At 31.5% G+C, this 14,106-nt stretch overlaps 1 protein-coding gene across 1 annotated transcript; it reads left to right on the top strand.

Moving 5' to 3' along the window:
* Window positions 1-707: 707 nt before the first annotated feature.
* Window positions 708-7,311, top strand: LOC111618862 (eukaryotic translation initiation factor 4E-like). The gene is made up of 7 exons (XM_023360473.1): window positions 708-860; window positions 1,484-1,626; window positions 3,367-3,430; window positions 3,499-3,612; window positions 4,049-4,188; window positions 6,529-6,580; window positions 7,107-7,311. Exons 1-7 carry the CDS (start codon window positions 840-842, stop codon window positions 7,164-7,166), a joined length of 594 nt encoding a protein of 197 aa, XP_023216241.1. The 5' UTR covers window positions 708-839; the 3' UTR covers window positions 7,167-7,311.
* The last annotated feature ends 6,795 nt before the right edge of the window (window positions 7,312-14,106 follow it).

Here is a 14,106-nt window from a genome sequence, read left to right as displayed (position 1 = left end):
TCCAGGGAAATTTCCAAAATTTACAACTTTTCGGTCACTCTCATTGAACCGGAGAAACTTCTGTTTTTTTTTTTCACATGTAGTATAGAAATTTGTAATAAGATACATAATGCGGTTATAATAAAATATTGCGCGATTATTTTCATATAATTAAAAGTAATATGTATTTATTTTTTAGAAAACACAAGGGAAGCGGCGCATCCACCGCTTCCAATGACGGCACACGCCACTGATGGATTGTTTCTTGTGAGAAAGTCCAGTGTCCAGAAAAGAAGTGATGCATGTCAAGTGTTAACTGGTAAGATTGTCATTAGATACATGAGGGATTGTTTAACTGTCGACGCTATTCAAATAAGTTGTGTGTTTTGTTCAAGTTAAAATTTGCTTGTTTAAGAAATTATGGATAATACTTTCGAAGACTGTACTAAAAGATAAGAGTAAATATTATAATGTGTAAGAATTTTTTGTAGTTATATCCACACGTGTTGTCCTCGATTCGTAGCTATATTGTTTACAATTTCACTAGCGCTGCCACAAAATGCGTTGGCAGACGTGGTTGAGAATAGAAATTCAAATTAAAAATTACCGATAAAATAATAGTGTATAAGTAAATTATATTATATAAACTGAATAATAAACGAGTTTATTTCCTTATTTACCGATGCGAAAATTTCGAATTTTATTATCGTTTATGCAATCATTCGAATGACGTTTCACATTTAAATTTGAAAACGTACGGAATTATTCAATTAGAATTTGTCCAATTCGAACAACATCGAAAGAATTTCATTTCTTATTTGAAAATAAAAAGGGAGTAACTGAAAGATTGATTTATTAAAATGTCTATTGAAAAATCACAGGTCTGTTTTCTCTTCCATTTCATTTTTAAAATATTAAAATTTAATTACAGTTTTCCTTCTTAAAAACGAGTGCTTTCAGAATGTCGAAAGCACTCGTTTTTAATTAAATAATATGAAAATAAACAACTTTAACGCCTATAGACAACGTGCTTTATTCTTATTAAATTAGAAATTTAATTATTTTATTGTCATTTTTCATTAAGAAAATCAAGTTTTGAATTTTAGAACAAGCAATTAAAGTTTAAAATAAACTAATAATTTCAATTATTTGTTCTAAACTTTAAATTTATAGCAATATAATATAAAAAAAATATAGGCTACATCAAATATATATGTATATTATACGTTTAACTTATCAGAATGTTTAATAAATTTAACATATTTTGGCCTGTTGAGAAACTCAGTTTAATGGTGTTAATTTACTAAGAATAAATACTTTTAATGAGTTGTAACACCATAAAATCGAGTTTCTTAACTGGTGTAAGCCATCAGAATTTTGAATTTTAACATATTCGCAATGATAGAATTTAACGTTACATTTTGTAGTCTAACTAAATGAGATTTATTTATTTTTCTATAATCAAATTTCGTTCGAATTGATTCTGTTGGATATACTTTTACAGGGAGAAGAGAGATCTGAACTGGTGATCAAACATCCCTTGGAATATAAATGGTGTTTTTGGTATTATAAAAACGATAAATTTAAACTTTGGGAAGAAAATCTGATAAAAATCGCTTCGTTCGATACCGTGGAAGACTTTTGGGCGTAAGTATTTTGTTCTTTTGACAATACGTCAATTTAAACAAATTAAAAGAAATGACAGTAATATATTGGATAATTAATCGTGCATTAATTTCAAGAGTAATTTACTAAACTCAAGAAACAATGAATGAAATGAAATATCATTTTTTGATTGAAATAAATTATATATTTTTTTATTTTAAAAAAATAACATTGAAGACTTAAAATTGAATGATTGAAAAACATACAAATAAAAGTAAAACTTTGATGTCTTCGTGCCTTCTTTACACCTAAACGAACATAATTAATTATTAATTAACATGAGTGGAGTTGACCTGTCTTTTGATATTCTTCTCTGCTTAGAATTCTGTAAGAAGTCGTAGAACAAGTATTGATATTTACTTCGTGATTTTAATTTTCTAAACTTGCAATATTTCTTAAAATGCTTGGGAAGAAATTTGCTTTTATCTTATGTAAATTGTTTGTTGATTCTAATAAAATAGAGTATTGGTTATTCTAAAATTAGTATAATTTACATATCAGTAAATTTAAAGTGTTAATACTCTGCCGTACAGTTACATACAGTCGACCCCCTATAACACTGTTGAATATTTCGTTTAATATGAATTCCATGTTGTACGAGTCACTTAGATTTTACAAATTCGTGTGCTGGGATGTGAACGGCTCACGTATTTGTAAAATCTAAGTGACTCGTACAACATGAAATTTATATAAAACGGAATAATCAACAGTGTTATAGGGGGGGTCGACTGTATTTCACCCAGATCGTTTATTGAAAATCTTAATTTTTTAGATTTCTTTCTCCATTAGGGAAATGCATTGTCTTTTTACAAAATTAATACATTGTAATTTTTATAACGTATTTAATTAATTATTATATATATTAAATGATGTAACGAGGTATCGTCGCATTAGTTTCACGGAGTTCTACGTATACTTTGGTCAAAAATGTACGTAAAATGTAAAAACTACGTATACTTTGATCTTAACCATCGTATATAAAAAAGTAACTCTATATCTTCCAGTATTAAACGAATTTATATTGATTAACATATGGCCAATTCTATGTAGTTGTAACACCGTAGTGGATTTGCATTATAAGTTACAATATTCTAGGTACTACTTTCGAAAAGCACATCGAAGTTTCTTACAAATGGATGAATAGTGGAGATAAAACACATGAAAGCATTGTTAAATGAATAATCTGAATGGCTAAACGTTTGCTTTTAAAAATGTATTGTTCTCGGTTACAGATAGATTTTTGTTCACTACTATTTAAATTAATGAATTAAAAACCATAAAAAGCAACACAATTCACGTATTATTTTAAAAAGGAGAATATTACAGTTTTACATGGTTTCATGTACGTCTTTTCTAACAACTGACCCTAAACTTTTTTCAATTCTAAAATATAAAAAATGTTTTTATTACAAATCTTTCCAGAATATTTCTTAGTGTATTTCACTTAAAAACTGTATAAAGATTTGTATGATTTATATTTTTAAAGTGTTCGCCATAAAGTGCTTTGCAAAATGTGCTAATATTTACGAGCAGACGTAGACATATTAAACCTCTAATAACAACTAAAATGGTAAACAAGTTATAAAATTAGCATAAAAAATATATGAATATTTGCTTATTTTAATCATAAGTTAGTTTTTTACAGTTTCATAAATATAGACACCCTATAATAATATAAATTTTGTTTAAAATAAATAACATTAAATGATATATTTTTTTCAGTCTTTATAATCATATCGAACGACCCAGTAAATTATCAACGGGATGCGATTATGCTGTTTTTAAAGTAAGTAAAGTGGTAAAAAAATATTTGTAAGTGACGATGCAAGTGTTTGATGTCGATTATTATCTTAGGAAGGAATTAAGCCAATGTGGGAAGACGAAAAAAATCAAGCAGGAGGAAGATGGGTCGTTAACGTAGCGAAACATTTGAGGACCACCGATTTAGATAATTATTGGTTAGAAACTGTAAGTAATTTATATCTTAACTACTACAATACTACTATAGTTAATAGATTAGGAGGATCATCGTGGCCAGATGAAGATCAGAAGAAGTTAGACTTCAGCCTGCTGTTCTGAAAGGGGGTGGTCCGTCGGGATATGTCGGGCCCCGTTCCTCACCACTCGGCCTCCCTATTGTGGGCCTGGCCGAATCCATAATGGGCTCGCAAAAAGATGTCCTCTTAGTGCCCACAGGGCGGAGAGAGAGTTAAAAAAAACCTAAATCCTTAACGTAATTGTATTGCTTTAAGATACAAAACCCTAGAATTTTGTATAAGCTTAAATATTTATCCATTTAATTCTCTCTGTTTTATAAAGAGGTTTTTTTGAAATCTTTTATTTTATTAAACTCATCTTAGTAAAACCAGAAATTCTAAATGTTAATATAAAAATTGTTTTCCAGTTATTGTGTATGATTGGAGAAATGTTCGATGATTACAATGATGAAATATGTGGAGTAGTTGTACAGATTAGAGCAAGAGTGGATAGAATTGGATTATGGACTTCCAATATCGAAAACAAGGAAAAAATTATCAGAATTGGGTAAGTCATCTTAAGTGTTTTATAATAACTTTCTTAAAATTCCGATTACACGTTTCACTCTTTTATTTGACTATAACATCGAACATCAATTAATAAAATATCAAAAATTTCCTATATAATGAAATTTTAATTCCATTTTTACATGAATTTTCAGATTTTACTCACAGATAGGCATAGTTTAGTTTTTATTCTGAATATCATTCATGATGAGTAATATCTGTAATTTATTTATAAATGATTTTTATACAAATTACTTATCACTTATTTATTGACGAGACTATGTCTGGTCTCTAAAATTGCACTACTGTCAACGGCTGCACACCTTGTGTATGAAGGAGTACCGTACATGTCAGGAGTTGAAATTTGGCACAGAGTATTTGGTGGGCAAATCATGCGCACATAAAATAAACCAGACTTGTAAGTAGTCAGGGGACCGAGAACCTGGTCAAAAGAAAATACGAAATGCTGAGACTGTGTCTACAAATAGGCGCGAGTGCGAGATTCGCGCTCTCCGAGACATAGTCTGGTCCCAAGAATGGCTTTGCCGTTTTACTTGTTTATAACACTAATATTTGACGATTTGTACTTAATTTTATTACTTTCAGCTCTTGATATTATAGTTTATTGGTCGTGAAAATCTATATTTTCGTCAAACTGGAATTGGAATAGAGAGGTTGCGGCTGACGTTTTCATCGCGAAAATCATCGCGAAAACGTGTACTTCGGACGTTCAGCGCTAATGTAAAAATATATGTAGTCATGAAAATTCCATGTACAAATGTACTTGTTTAAGTAATTATAATTCTTAAGTTATAATTCTGCTTTGGACATATATCGACTGCAATGTGTAGTTTAAAGTTCAACGTGGAAATGTTCAACGTCTAGCGCATTCTAGTGACCAATATCCGTTATTTTGGAGTGAAATTTTTTACTAGTAGAACATCGGTTGAAATACAGTCTGTATAAGCCTACTATAAGTTGCATCGACCAGTTATAGTCGTTTAAACACAGTTCTTAATTAAACACGAGAATACTGCTTAAACGTTTCGTTGTCACCGTCGTTGTTCTATGCACTTTAACCGAAGTGGAAGAACGAATCTCAAATGATGTCGAAGTATCCATCCATAAATTGGGATAGAAAGTCAAGTCCAGTTAAGTCGTAGCCGGGTGAAAGGTCAATTCCGGGTGGTGTGTCACATTCGGTGGAAAGTCGAAATCTGCGTAAGGCCTCGTCAGAAGAAGCAAAACAAACTTTTCCACCAAGGCCTTTTACGCTCGACGGATTCTTCCACAACTTCTTCGGACTTTTTTCTGTCAAGTCCTGTCTCCACCGTCCTTTCCGGAACTTCGGGATATCGCCACTGCAGATAACGGACGAGAGACGAGGCGCTGTCGTCCGGAGTTACGACCACCAGCCGTTTGACGTAGGGTGTATGCCACTTCTCCGCATCTTTCGGAAGCACCCGTATCACACCAGACCAAGACCAGGCGCCATCCTGGGGCTCGGCATGGCCCGAAGTGTGCCACTTCAATTCTCTATTCTACAAAGGAAAATGAGCGAATGTTGTGAAAACAGAACTCGCATAGCGAGAATAAGAGATTTAAAACAGGCTATTTATTAATTTTTATTTTGTTTTAACAATTTCATTGGAAAATTAATAATGAAAAGATCCCATTCCTCTGAATGAAACCGATGAATTCCTATCGAAAACCACAGCCGCTAATTGTGATATTTTGCTTATCAAAGTTAAAAAGTATCTAAATCTAGAAAGATGTAGTGTAAATTTACTTATACAATTGCTGCAAATGAATCAAAACTCGAAAAAGCACTCGCAATCAATAATCGCACGAGTCAACAATAGATCCTCTCTGAACAACGAGAAAATTTTATTCGTGCGTAGCGACTCAATTTAATGTTAAAAAATTTTGGATTTCTTGATCTCTGTAAAGAGCGGGATTTCGACACATCATTACGCGAGCCTTTTACTCGTCAGAAAAATTTTAATACTGCAAACCGTTTTATTTTTTCATTCTCTAATTTTTTATGCCTTTACCGCTTATAATCATTACCATTAGTTTGCCAGTGTATGAAGGATCCGCATTTGGTTTAGGGTCAGAAATATCAGGTATTTTTCATGGGTGATTTAATCGGGTTAATAAAAGAAATAGAGCTCTTCTTTAATTTAGTTATTGATTTCATTTCGTTTATAACGCTTTGTATATATTTCTTTCATTTTTCTAAATACAATATGTAAAATTCATCATGAATTCTTATTATTAGTATTATCACCGTCATTTTATTTGAATCCAATCGTCATAAGTTTATTACTTTTTTTTTCAGAAGGAAGCTGAAAGAAACGTTGTACAATCGTCGAAGTATTATAGGATATGAGGTAAGTTCGATATAAAACAGAATTTCATTGGTTATAACGGGTTAATTAAACGAACCTAACCGGTTGTAAAGTAACAGTAATATCCAGTATGGAACAGCGATAACTACAGTAGAAAGTCGAGTATCCGACTTGGTGGAATCAAGTCTTTACGATATACAAAGCTTTGGATAATCCTGAAATTTGTTTGATGTACTCAAAACACAATGGCATTTAAAATTTCATAAAAACCATTTCGGATAATCGAGTTTCTACTGAATATATAATATAAAATACCGTTTCGATAAAGGACACGTATTTCTGATAAATGGTTCTTATCGTCGTAGCGAAATTTGGCCACCCGTTATTAGTATTTTATTCTTAATACTAATTTACAGTTATTTCTTCCAGTTGATTTGATTGGCACTATAACTACAATGCACATTGCAATTCTAACAATATTCTGTTCAATGTAGTGCCGCAAAACTATTTTTGTGAATAATATAAATACGTCTAAAAGACAAAATAACTAATTATACTACAATTACAGGCTCATGTTGATACTTGGACCAAGAAAGGATCTATGGCAAAATACCGATATGAAGTTTAATATTAGAGTGAAATGTTTCAAGAAAAAAAATATATTTATTTAAGTTATTTTTAATTTGTTCTTTCTAATTTTACCACAAATAAAATATATTTTTTAAGGAATGTAATAACTATATAAGAAATATAAAGTTTACCTAAATATTTATTGCAATTTGCGCAAGTCACAGCAGTACAATTGTCATGTTTGTGTGAACAAAATTTTCATTTTGCAAGTTTACCGGCTTTGAGGATGGTACTAGGAATGTGTGTATCTTCACCTTGAATATTTTTTTTTTTTTATAATTGTTACCGCGGAATGAACAAGCAATTACTTTTTTCTAGATTCGACATATGGAATTAGCAAAGATTTGCCCAGATCTTCTAAATATATCCTTTTTCCATATAAAATATTTTCGTCCATAGCACGAAATCATTGTTAGCACTAGTGTCAAGTAGAAACTAATGATTGGCCAATGATTAGTTCAATATGGTCCAATAACGTGATCCAATATATCGACTTTTCCTTTCGTAGTGTTGTAGTCAAGAATATGAAATTATAGTCCAGTTATTTAGAGAATGTAAACAAATATAACACCTTCAAACCTAGAACGGTGTATATTTCACTTCACTTCACTTCGAGAAAGATCATAGGTCAAAAAACCTTCCATGATCTTCCTCGGGTTTAAACTTCTAGAATGAAATTTTCTGGTTTCTAATACTGTATTTTAAATGGAATGCTCTCAAGAATATCAGCTAAATTTAAATTCGACCACCGACCAATCGAATGTGACTATTCTCTATTTATTTAATTAAAGGTCATAAGTATATACCTGTACACACAGGGATGAACAAGTATTTTCTGGTGATTTACAATAATGAAACAAATTAGGAGCTGCTATATCGAGGTTTGACTATGTATGGCTTTTAAAACTTTTACCTTAACAAAGCCCACCAGTGGCCAAGTGGTCTTTGTACCCTGAACACTGGGAGTTCGGTCGTGTGTACCCCGAGCACACCAGTGGCCAAGCGGTCTTCGTACCCTGAACACTGGGAGTTCGGTCGTGGGTTCGCGCCTCGCTCGGACGGGCTGGCCACGTGGAGTTTTCCGGGTTTTCTTCACGTCTTTAACGCCTAAATAGAGGCCAGTTTCCCTTAAAAAGACCTCCCGGAAGTCATCCCCCTAGGCAGATCGCCCAAGTGTTGCATTGCCATAACTAAACAAACAATTTACCTTAATGAATTTTTAATGTAAATATCTTTCAACAAAAATAAATTTTAATATTTCTCTATAATTTTTATTTCGGAAATCACACATACACACACACACACACATTACGGTCTTAATAAAATTATTTAATAAGTCAGATGCAAAAATACAACTGAAACATTATATATAAGATCTCAAATTTTTGAAAATTAAATCCTAGGGATCGTCCTTAAATTACCTAATAGCCTACTACTTTGATACTTTTCAATACATTCCTCCCATGTAACGATTACCTGCATAGCCACCCATATCTGTGTTAGGTAATTTATGGACAGTCCCATACTTATACAAAATCTATTATTCTAATTACTTTTCAATTAATTATAATAAACAAAAATAAACAAATAAAAACAAAAAACCTTTCTACTGAAATTTATGGAAAATATAAACAGTATATACAGTACATAAAACAATATATATCTTAAAGTGTTGTAAAATATATTTTCAAATCATTCTGTGAAAATACTTACATGATATATGGTAAAGTTAATTGATAGTGATCGGCTTAAAAATTTATTTTGCAGTTGACATCTTTCTAAGATAAATAGGAAGAAATTTCCTACGTTACAGTAAAATTAATGAGAAAGATGATGTAATATAAAAATTCAGATGTTGCATGATTTTATTTTAGGGCCATCTAAGTCTGTAAAAACAAAGATCAGTAATATTTTATAAATTATGCTAGGCATAGTGTTCAATATATTGTATATATAAATTATTGTACGCACACTCCTCAAAAAGTAAAATTGCAACACCACGAAGGAATGCATGTAGCCACATGCAAATGATTACGTTTGCATACACATCGGGTTATATGGTGCCCAATTTTGGGATATAAAATCACCATCAACAGGTGCATTTGTGTCCACCCAAATCATTTCCAACAGGTTGCATGAAGTTGGGCTGAATGCATGGTAACCAGCAACCATGCCATTAACTGCTCAACATGGCTGCAAGCTGGTATGATGTCATCATCACAACTGGATCACTGAACGGCATCTGATATTGTTTACAGATGAACCCCGCTTCTGTCTGTGGAGGAATTATGGCAGGGAATGGGTGTGGCAGTATTCCGGGTAAAGCTATGTGCCAACTCTTTTCTTCAAGCCTCACACTGGACATTATGGTTTGGGAAGGCATCATGTTTGATTAGTGAACAGCCCTAGTGCACATTTCTGGTACACTGATAACAGACTGGTACATTGCATGAATTGTGGAAACTGTGATTTGGCCATTTGATGCAGGGCACACCCAACACAATGTTCCAGCAAGACAATGCTTGACTGCAAGTCTCATGGCAAACTCATCAGCCTGAACAAAATTCACATCCTTCCCTGGCCGGCAGCCTCGCCTTATCTCTATCCCATCACACACCCTTGGGACCTTGTCTAACATGAGGTACAACAGGGACCACATACCATAGACCAGTGTTCTGCAACTGTTGTGCCGTCACAAGGTGTGACATGAACTTTTACATATTCTATTAATTTCAAGTTTTATATAATAATAATAGGTTAGTGGCATTACGTAATTCTATTAATAGTATCATATCATACGTTTTTGAGGGGAATAACATTTTGATGTGCCGTGTTCATGTCAATTCATTGGTGTGCTGCAAGTAGAAAAAGTTGCAGAACACTGCCATAGACGACATGAATACTGCAGTGAACAGATTGACAAGGGATACCTCAGGCAATCGTTAATCGCCTCATGTATGTCTTCCTGTATAGAGCCTGTATAGCTGCTTGTGGGGGGCCATATTCATTACTGAATAAACAGGTATCTGTTGCATATCTCTGTCACCTCTACCAATCCTGCAATGTGCATATGGTTATATGCATTCCTTCATGGTGTTGCAATTTCACTTTTGAGGAATGTATATTGAATATCATACCTAGCATAATTTGCAAAATACTATTGATTTGTTTTTACAGATTTGGATATACATGATGAAAATTTCATCCCTGAGAAACTTCAGTGAAAGTAAAACATTCAACTTAGTAAAGTCATGCAAAGAGTCCCTGCCAATCACACTCAAACAGGAGGCAAGGAAAGAGTCGATAATTTTCAATTATACTACGATATAAAACTTAAATAATAATAAAAGGTGCAAATTTTGTTGAATTATGATAAATTTCTCTATTTTTCAAGAAAGTATATTTAATTTAGTACTTATGAAACCATGCCAGTAATCGTTGTGCAGTATATAGTGTATACTGCACAACGATTACTGGCAACTATATACGATTACTAACCAACTATATAGTGTATTCACTTGGACGCAAGGCAAATCTCGTCATTAATTTTATTTAGTTGCACAAAGTATATTTAAGTTTAAAAAATAGTGCGCGATGTCATCTGTTATAAATTTTTTTAATAAAAATCTCGTAATATTAGTTATTAAAGGCAAAAAGCCTTATTTTGGGGGTAGAAGTGAGATTTTTAAAAACTTGTTAATGAAAATTTTATTTGTTGTTGCGTTGTCTGATCCCTCTCTTGATCTTTAATCTTCAAAATTTAATATCATCTATCTCCCTATATATAAGCTAGAAATAACACTGCCAAGTTACGGAATTTTTGTTCATCCTGTCCTAATATATAATGCAAAACAAACAAATGCAATTTTGTAAGAATTTTTTTACATTTTTGGGATGGAAATGCAAAAAAAGGGGTGGTCAAAATTTGACTGATCACCATACTTTCCTTATATTCTACAACAGCCAGGGAAGTAAAAGTGACTTTTTTGATATTTAGTTCCAGGCTTTTTCTGATATGTCAGGTTCAATGGAAAATAACACTACTTTTCTAGACTTTAAAAACACTTAAGATTTCTTACACTATAAATCAAATTTACCATTGAAATTAATATATATTAGCAAATGGCCAAGAAAGCCACAATATCATATGTACAGTACCAGTACATGGTCTATATCAGTGTTTTTCAACCTGTGGGTCGCGACCCCCAGGGCGGTCGCAAAGCCTTACACGGCAGGTTGCGGGTAAAAGAAAAAGGCAGGTGTTTGTAGGTCCTACACTATAATAAAAAAACCTGCAATCTCAGTGAGAAGGCTGTGCCTGTTTATTTTACAGTACAATTGGTTTTTTGATCGATATTTAGGTCTAAACAGAAAGAAAATTAAATAGTTTTTAAAATCACTGACATAATTTTAATATGGCCTTGGGGGTTGCCAGGATTTTTTTAACTTGTAAAGGGGTCGCTTATTCAAGAAGGTTGAAAAACACTGGTCTATATGAATCAGATGACATGCACAAAAGGATTTGTGGATAAGTATGATAAAATTAATTGGAATGGAAGAATATAGTAGTAGTAACAGAATTGCTACACTCAATTGTTCAGAGTTATGTTTATACATCTATATTCAAAAGATCTTTAGGGAATTTGCTACAGACTCTAGTTTAAATAGCATTAATTAAATTAATTGTAGTAACTACATGTTACATCTACTGAGCAAATTCATATGGTATTGCTATGACAGAATCAATAAAAACGAGAGTTGAAATAAGAAAATTATTTTGTATTCATGTGTTTTATTAAATTTTTTTCACAAATTTTCTGATTATTTTTGTTTGTAAATTATAAATGTGATTCTTAATCTTGATTTATGTGGCCACTTTCTGATGATAAATTCATGCGTGTTCCTCATTTCCTGGAAAATAATTTTTAACGTGTTAATAATAATATAATAGTCAATTTAAAAATTTTAATATTAATGCTTAATTTAAAAGTCAATAATTTCAATTACTGGTATTTTCTGCAATAAAAATGTACAATTTTTATATTAAATTTTAAGTAATAGAGTAAATCCTCACTAATTCAAACTCTGATAATTTGAAATCCTGTTACTTCATAACTGTACTTTTGTCCCAGTTGGGGATATTGAGCTTTGTATATTAAGGAATTTGGTTAGTTTGAAATAAGGCTACTTCAAAATTCGAAGCAAAAATTCTGTCTGAGCTGTATGTTAACTCATTCATTTAGATCAAAGTGTTTCCATGCTATATGAGAACAACAGATCAAGAACTCTAATAAGATCAATATGACTTTGCTTTTACATTAACACATTTTTGGGTGTCATCTTACACAAGAACCCCTTTTTCTCTCATAAAATACATCTGGTTTTTGGGATTGAAAGATTGGGCTGTAAGTAAGTAGCAAATTGAGATATTTGTAGGATTCTAGGCTACTACATTTGGGAGACTTACTACTTTTTGGGACACTTTAAAAATAATTTGGGCTACATTTTGAGGAATTTTCCTTTATTTTTAATAAAAGTATCTAGCAACCTGCAACATGCGAGGATCTCACCAGACAAATGCTGTCTACCTGCAGTTTATTTACATTATTATTATTATTAATTAATGAAAATAGTGTTCTGTATTCATAGCTATATTCTATTCTGTTTGCTTAATAAATTACATCAGTCACATGGCATTTGGCATATTGTACAGAAATATGTAAATCTCGGATAATTCGAAACTTGATATTTCGTCCCTTGAATTTCGAACCAACGAGGATTTCCTGTATTACTATATATTGTATTTTCTCAATTTTAAGTTGCCATTGACTAAGGTTCACACTTATGAGCTTGGAATCAAATTTCAAGAAATTTTTATGGAGGAAAAATTTTAAATAAATCAATTTATTAAACTTAACAAAACTTAATAAATTCTGTGGCGTTTTTCTATTGTTTTTCTAACATGTCCAGCAGCTCTACTTCTGTGCTATTCTGCAAAAAGATTAACTAATTGTTTTAATGCTGCATCATAATCATTGAAATGCACATTTTAAACATTAAAAAAATTTAATATTAATGCTCATTACCAGCAAAAGAACAGAAACAAGATAAGAATAACTGACCTAAATTGTTCTAATGAAATTTGTAAGTTTGCTCTCATTTTTAAGAATTCAGATAACTGATGTTTTGATGACACCTTTCTATCATTTTCTACTCTTTAGAAAAAATAAAGAACCGTTTTAATAAAATAAAAATGGAGATTTCTACGACCAAAGAAATCTTTCATTTTAAAAACTAAAATGATTTTGATAGAGACTAAAACTAGATTCACACTATGCAATTTCCAGGCAATTTTTGTTATTTGACTTGAAATTATACAGAAATCACACAATACATGACAGAATTGAACCAGGAGAACTTTACTGTTTGTCATTTAGATACTGATCTAGCAAGCATTCAAATGTGATTATTAATTTTTGTTCTTTTAGTATAGGTTTGCCATATTTGTTTACAGCATAGAAAATGGGTAAACAATTGAGAGTAACTGATTTGTACAAAGAATAATAATCATTATATCATCGTAAATTAAAGAGCAGTCTAGAAAAAATTTTAGTTAATTTAAAAATAAGTGGAAAAATGTTCAAAAATTTAAGTTATAGTTACATAAAACTTATAATCAATATTGCATAGATAAACTTTTACAGTAGAGCGTCGTTTATCCGAATCAATTGGGGACTGAGGTTGTTCGGATANTTTGTTTAGAATATTTTTATTTTAAATTTACTTATATAATTTATTTAACAATTTATATTTAATTTGTTTTAAATAAGTAAATCTAGTATCTAGTTTGCTTCTATAATCTGCTTTTAGTTTACTTGATCTTTCCGAAGATGTTTTCACTTGATGTAAATAAACTTTCAAGCTCTAAGCAATTTCCA

Source organism: Centruroides sculpturatus, unplaced genomic scaffold, assembly GCF_000671375.1.
Source record: "Centruroides sculpturatus isolate CEXI.00-Female unplaced genomic scaffold, Cexi_2.0 scaffold67, whole genome shotgun sequence".
NCBI lineage: Eukaryota > Metazoa > Arthropoda > Arachnida > Scorpiones > Buthidae > Centruroides > Centruroides sculpturatus.
This window is presented reverse-complemented; position numbering and strand designations above follow the sequence as displayed.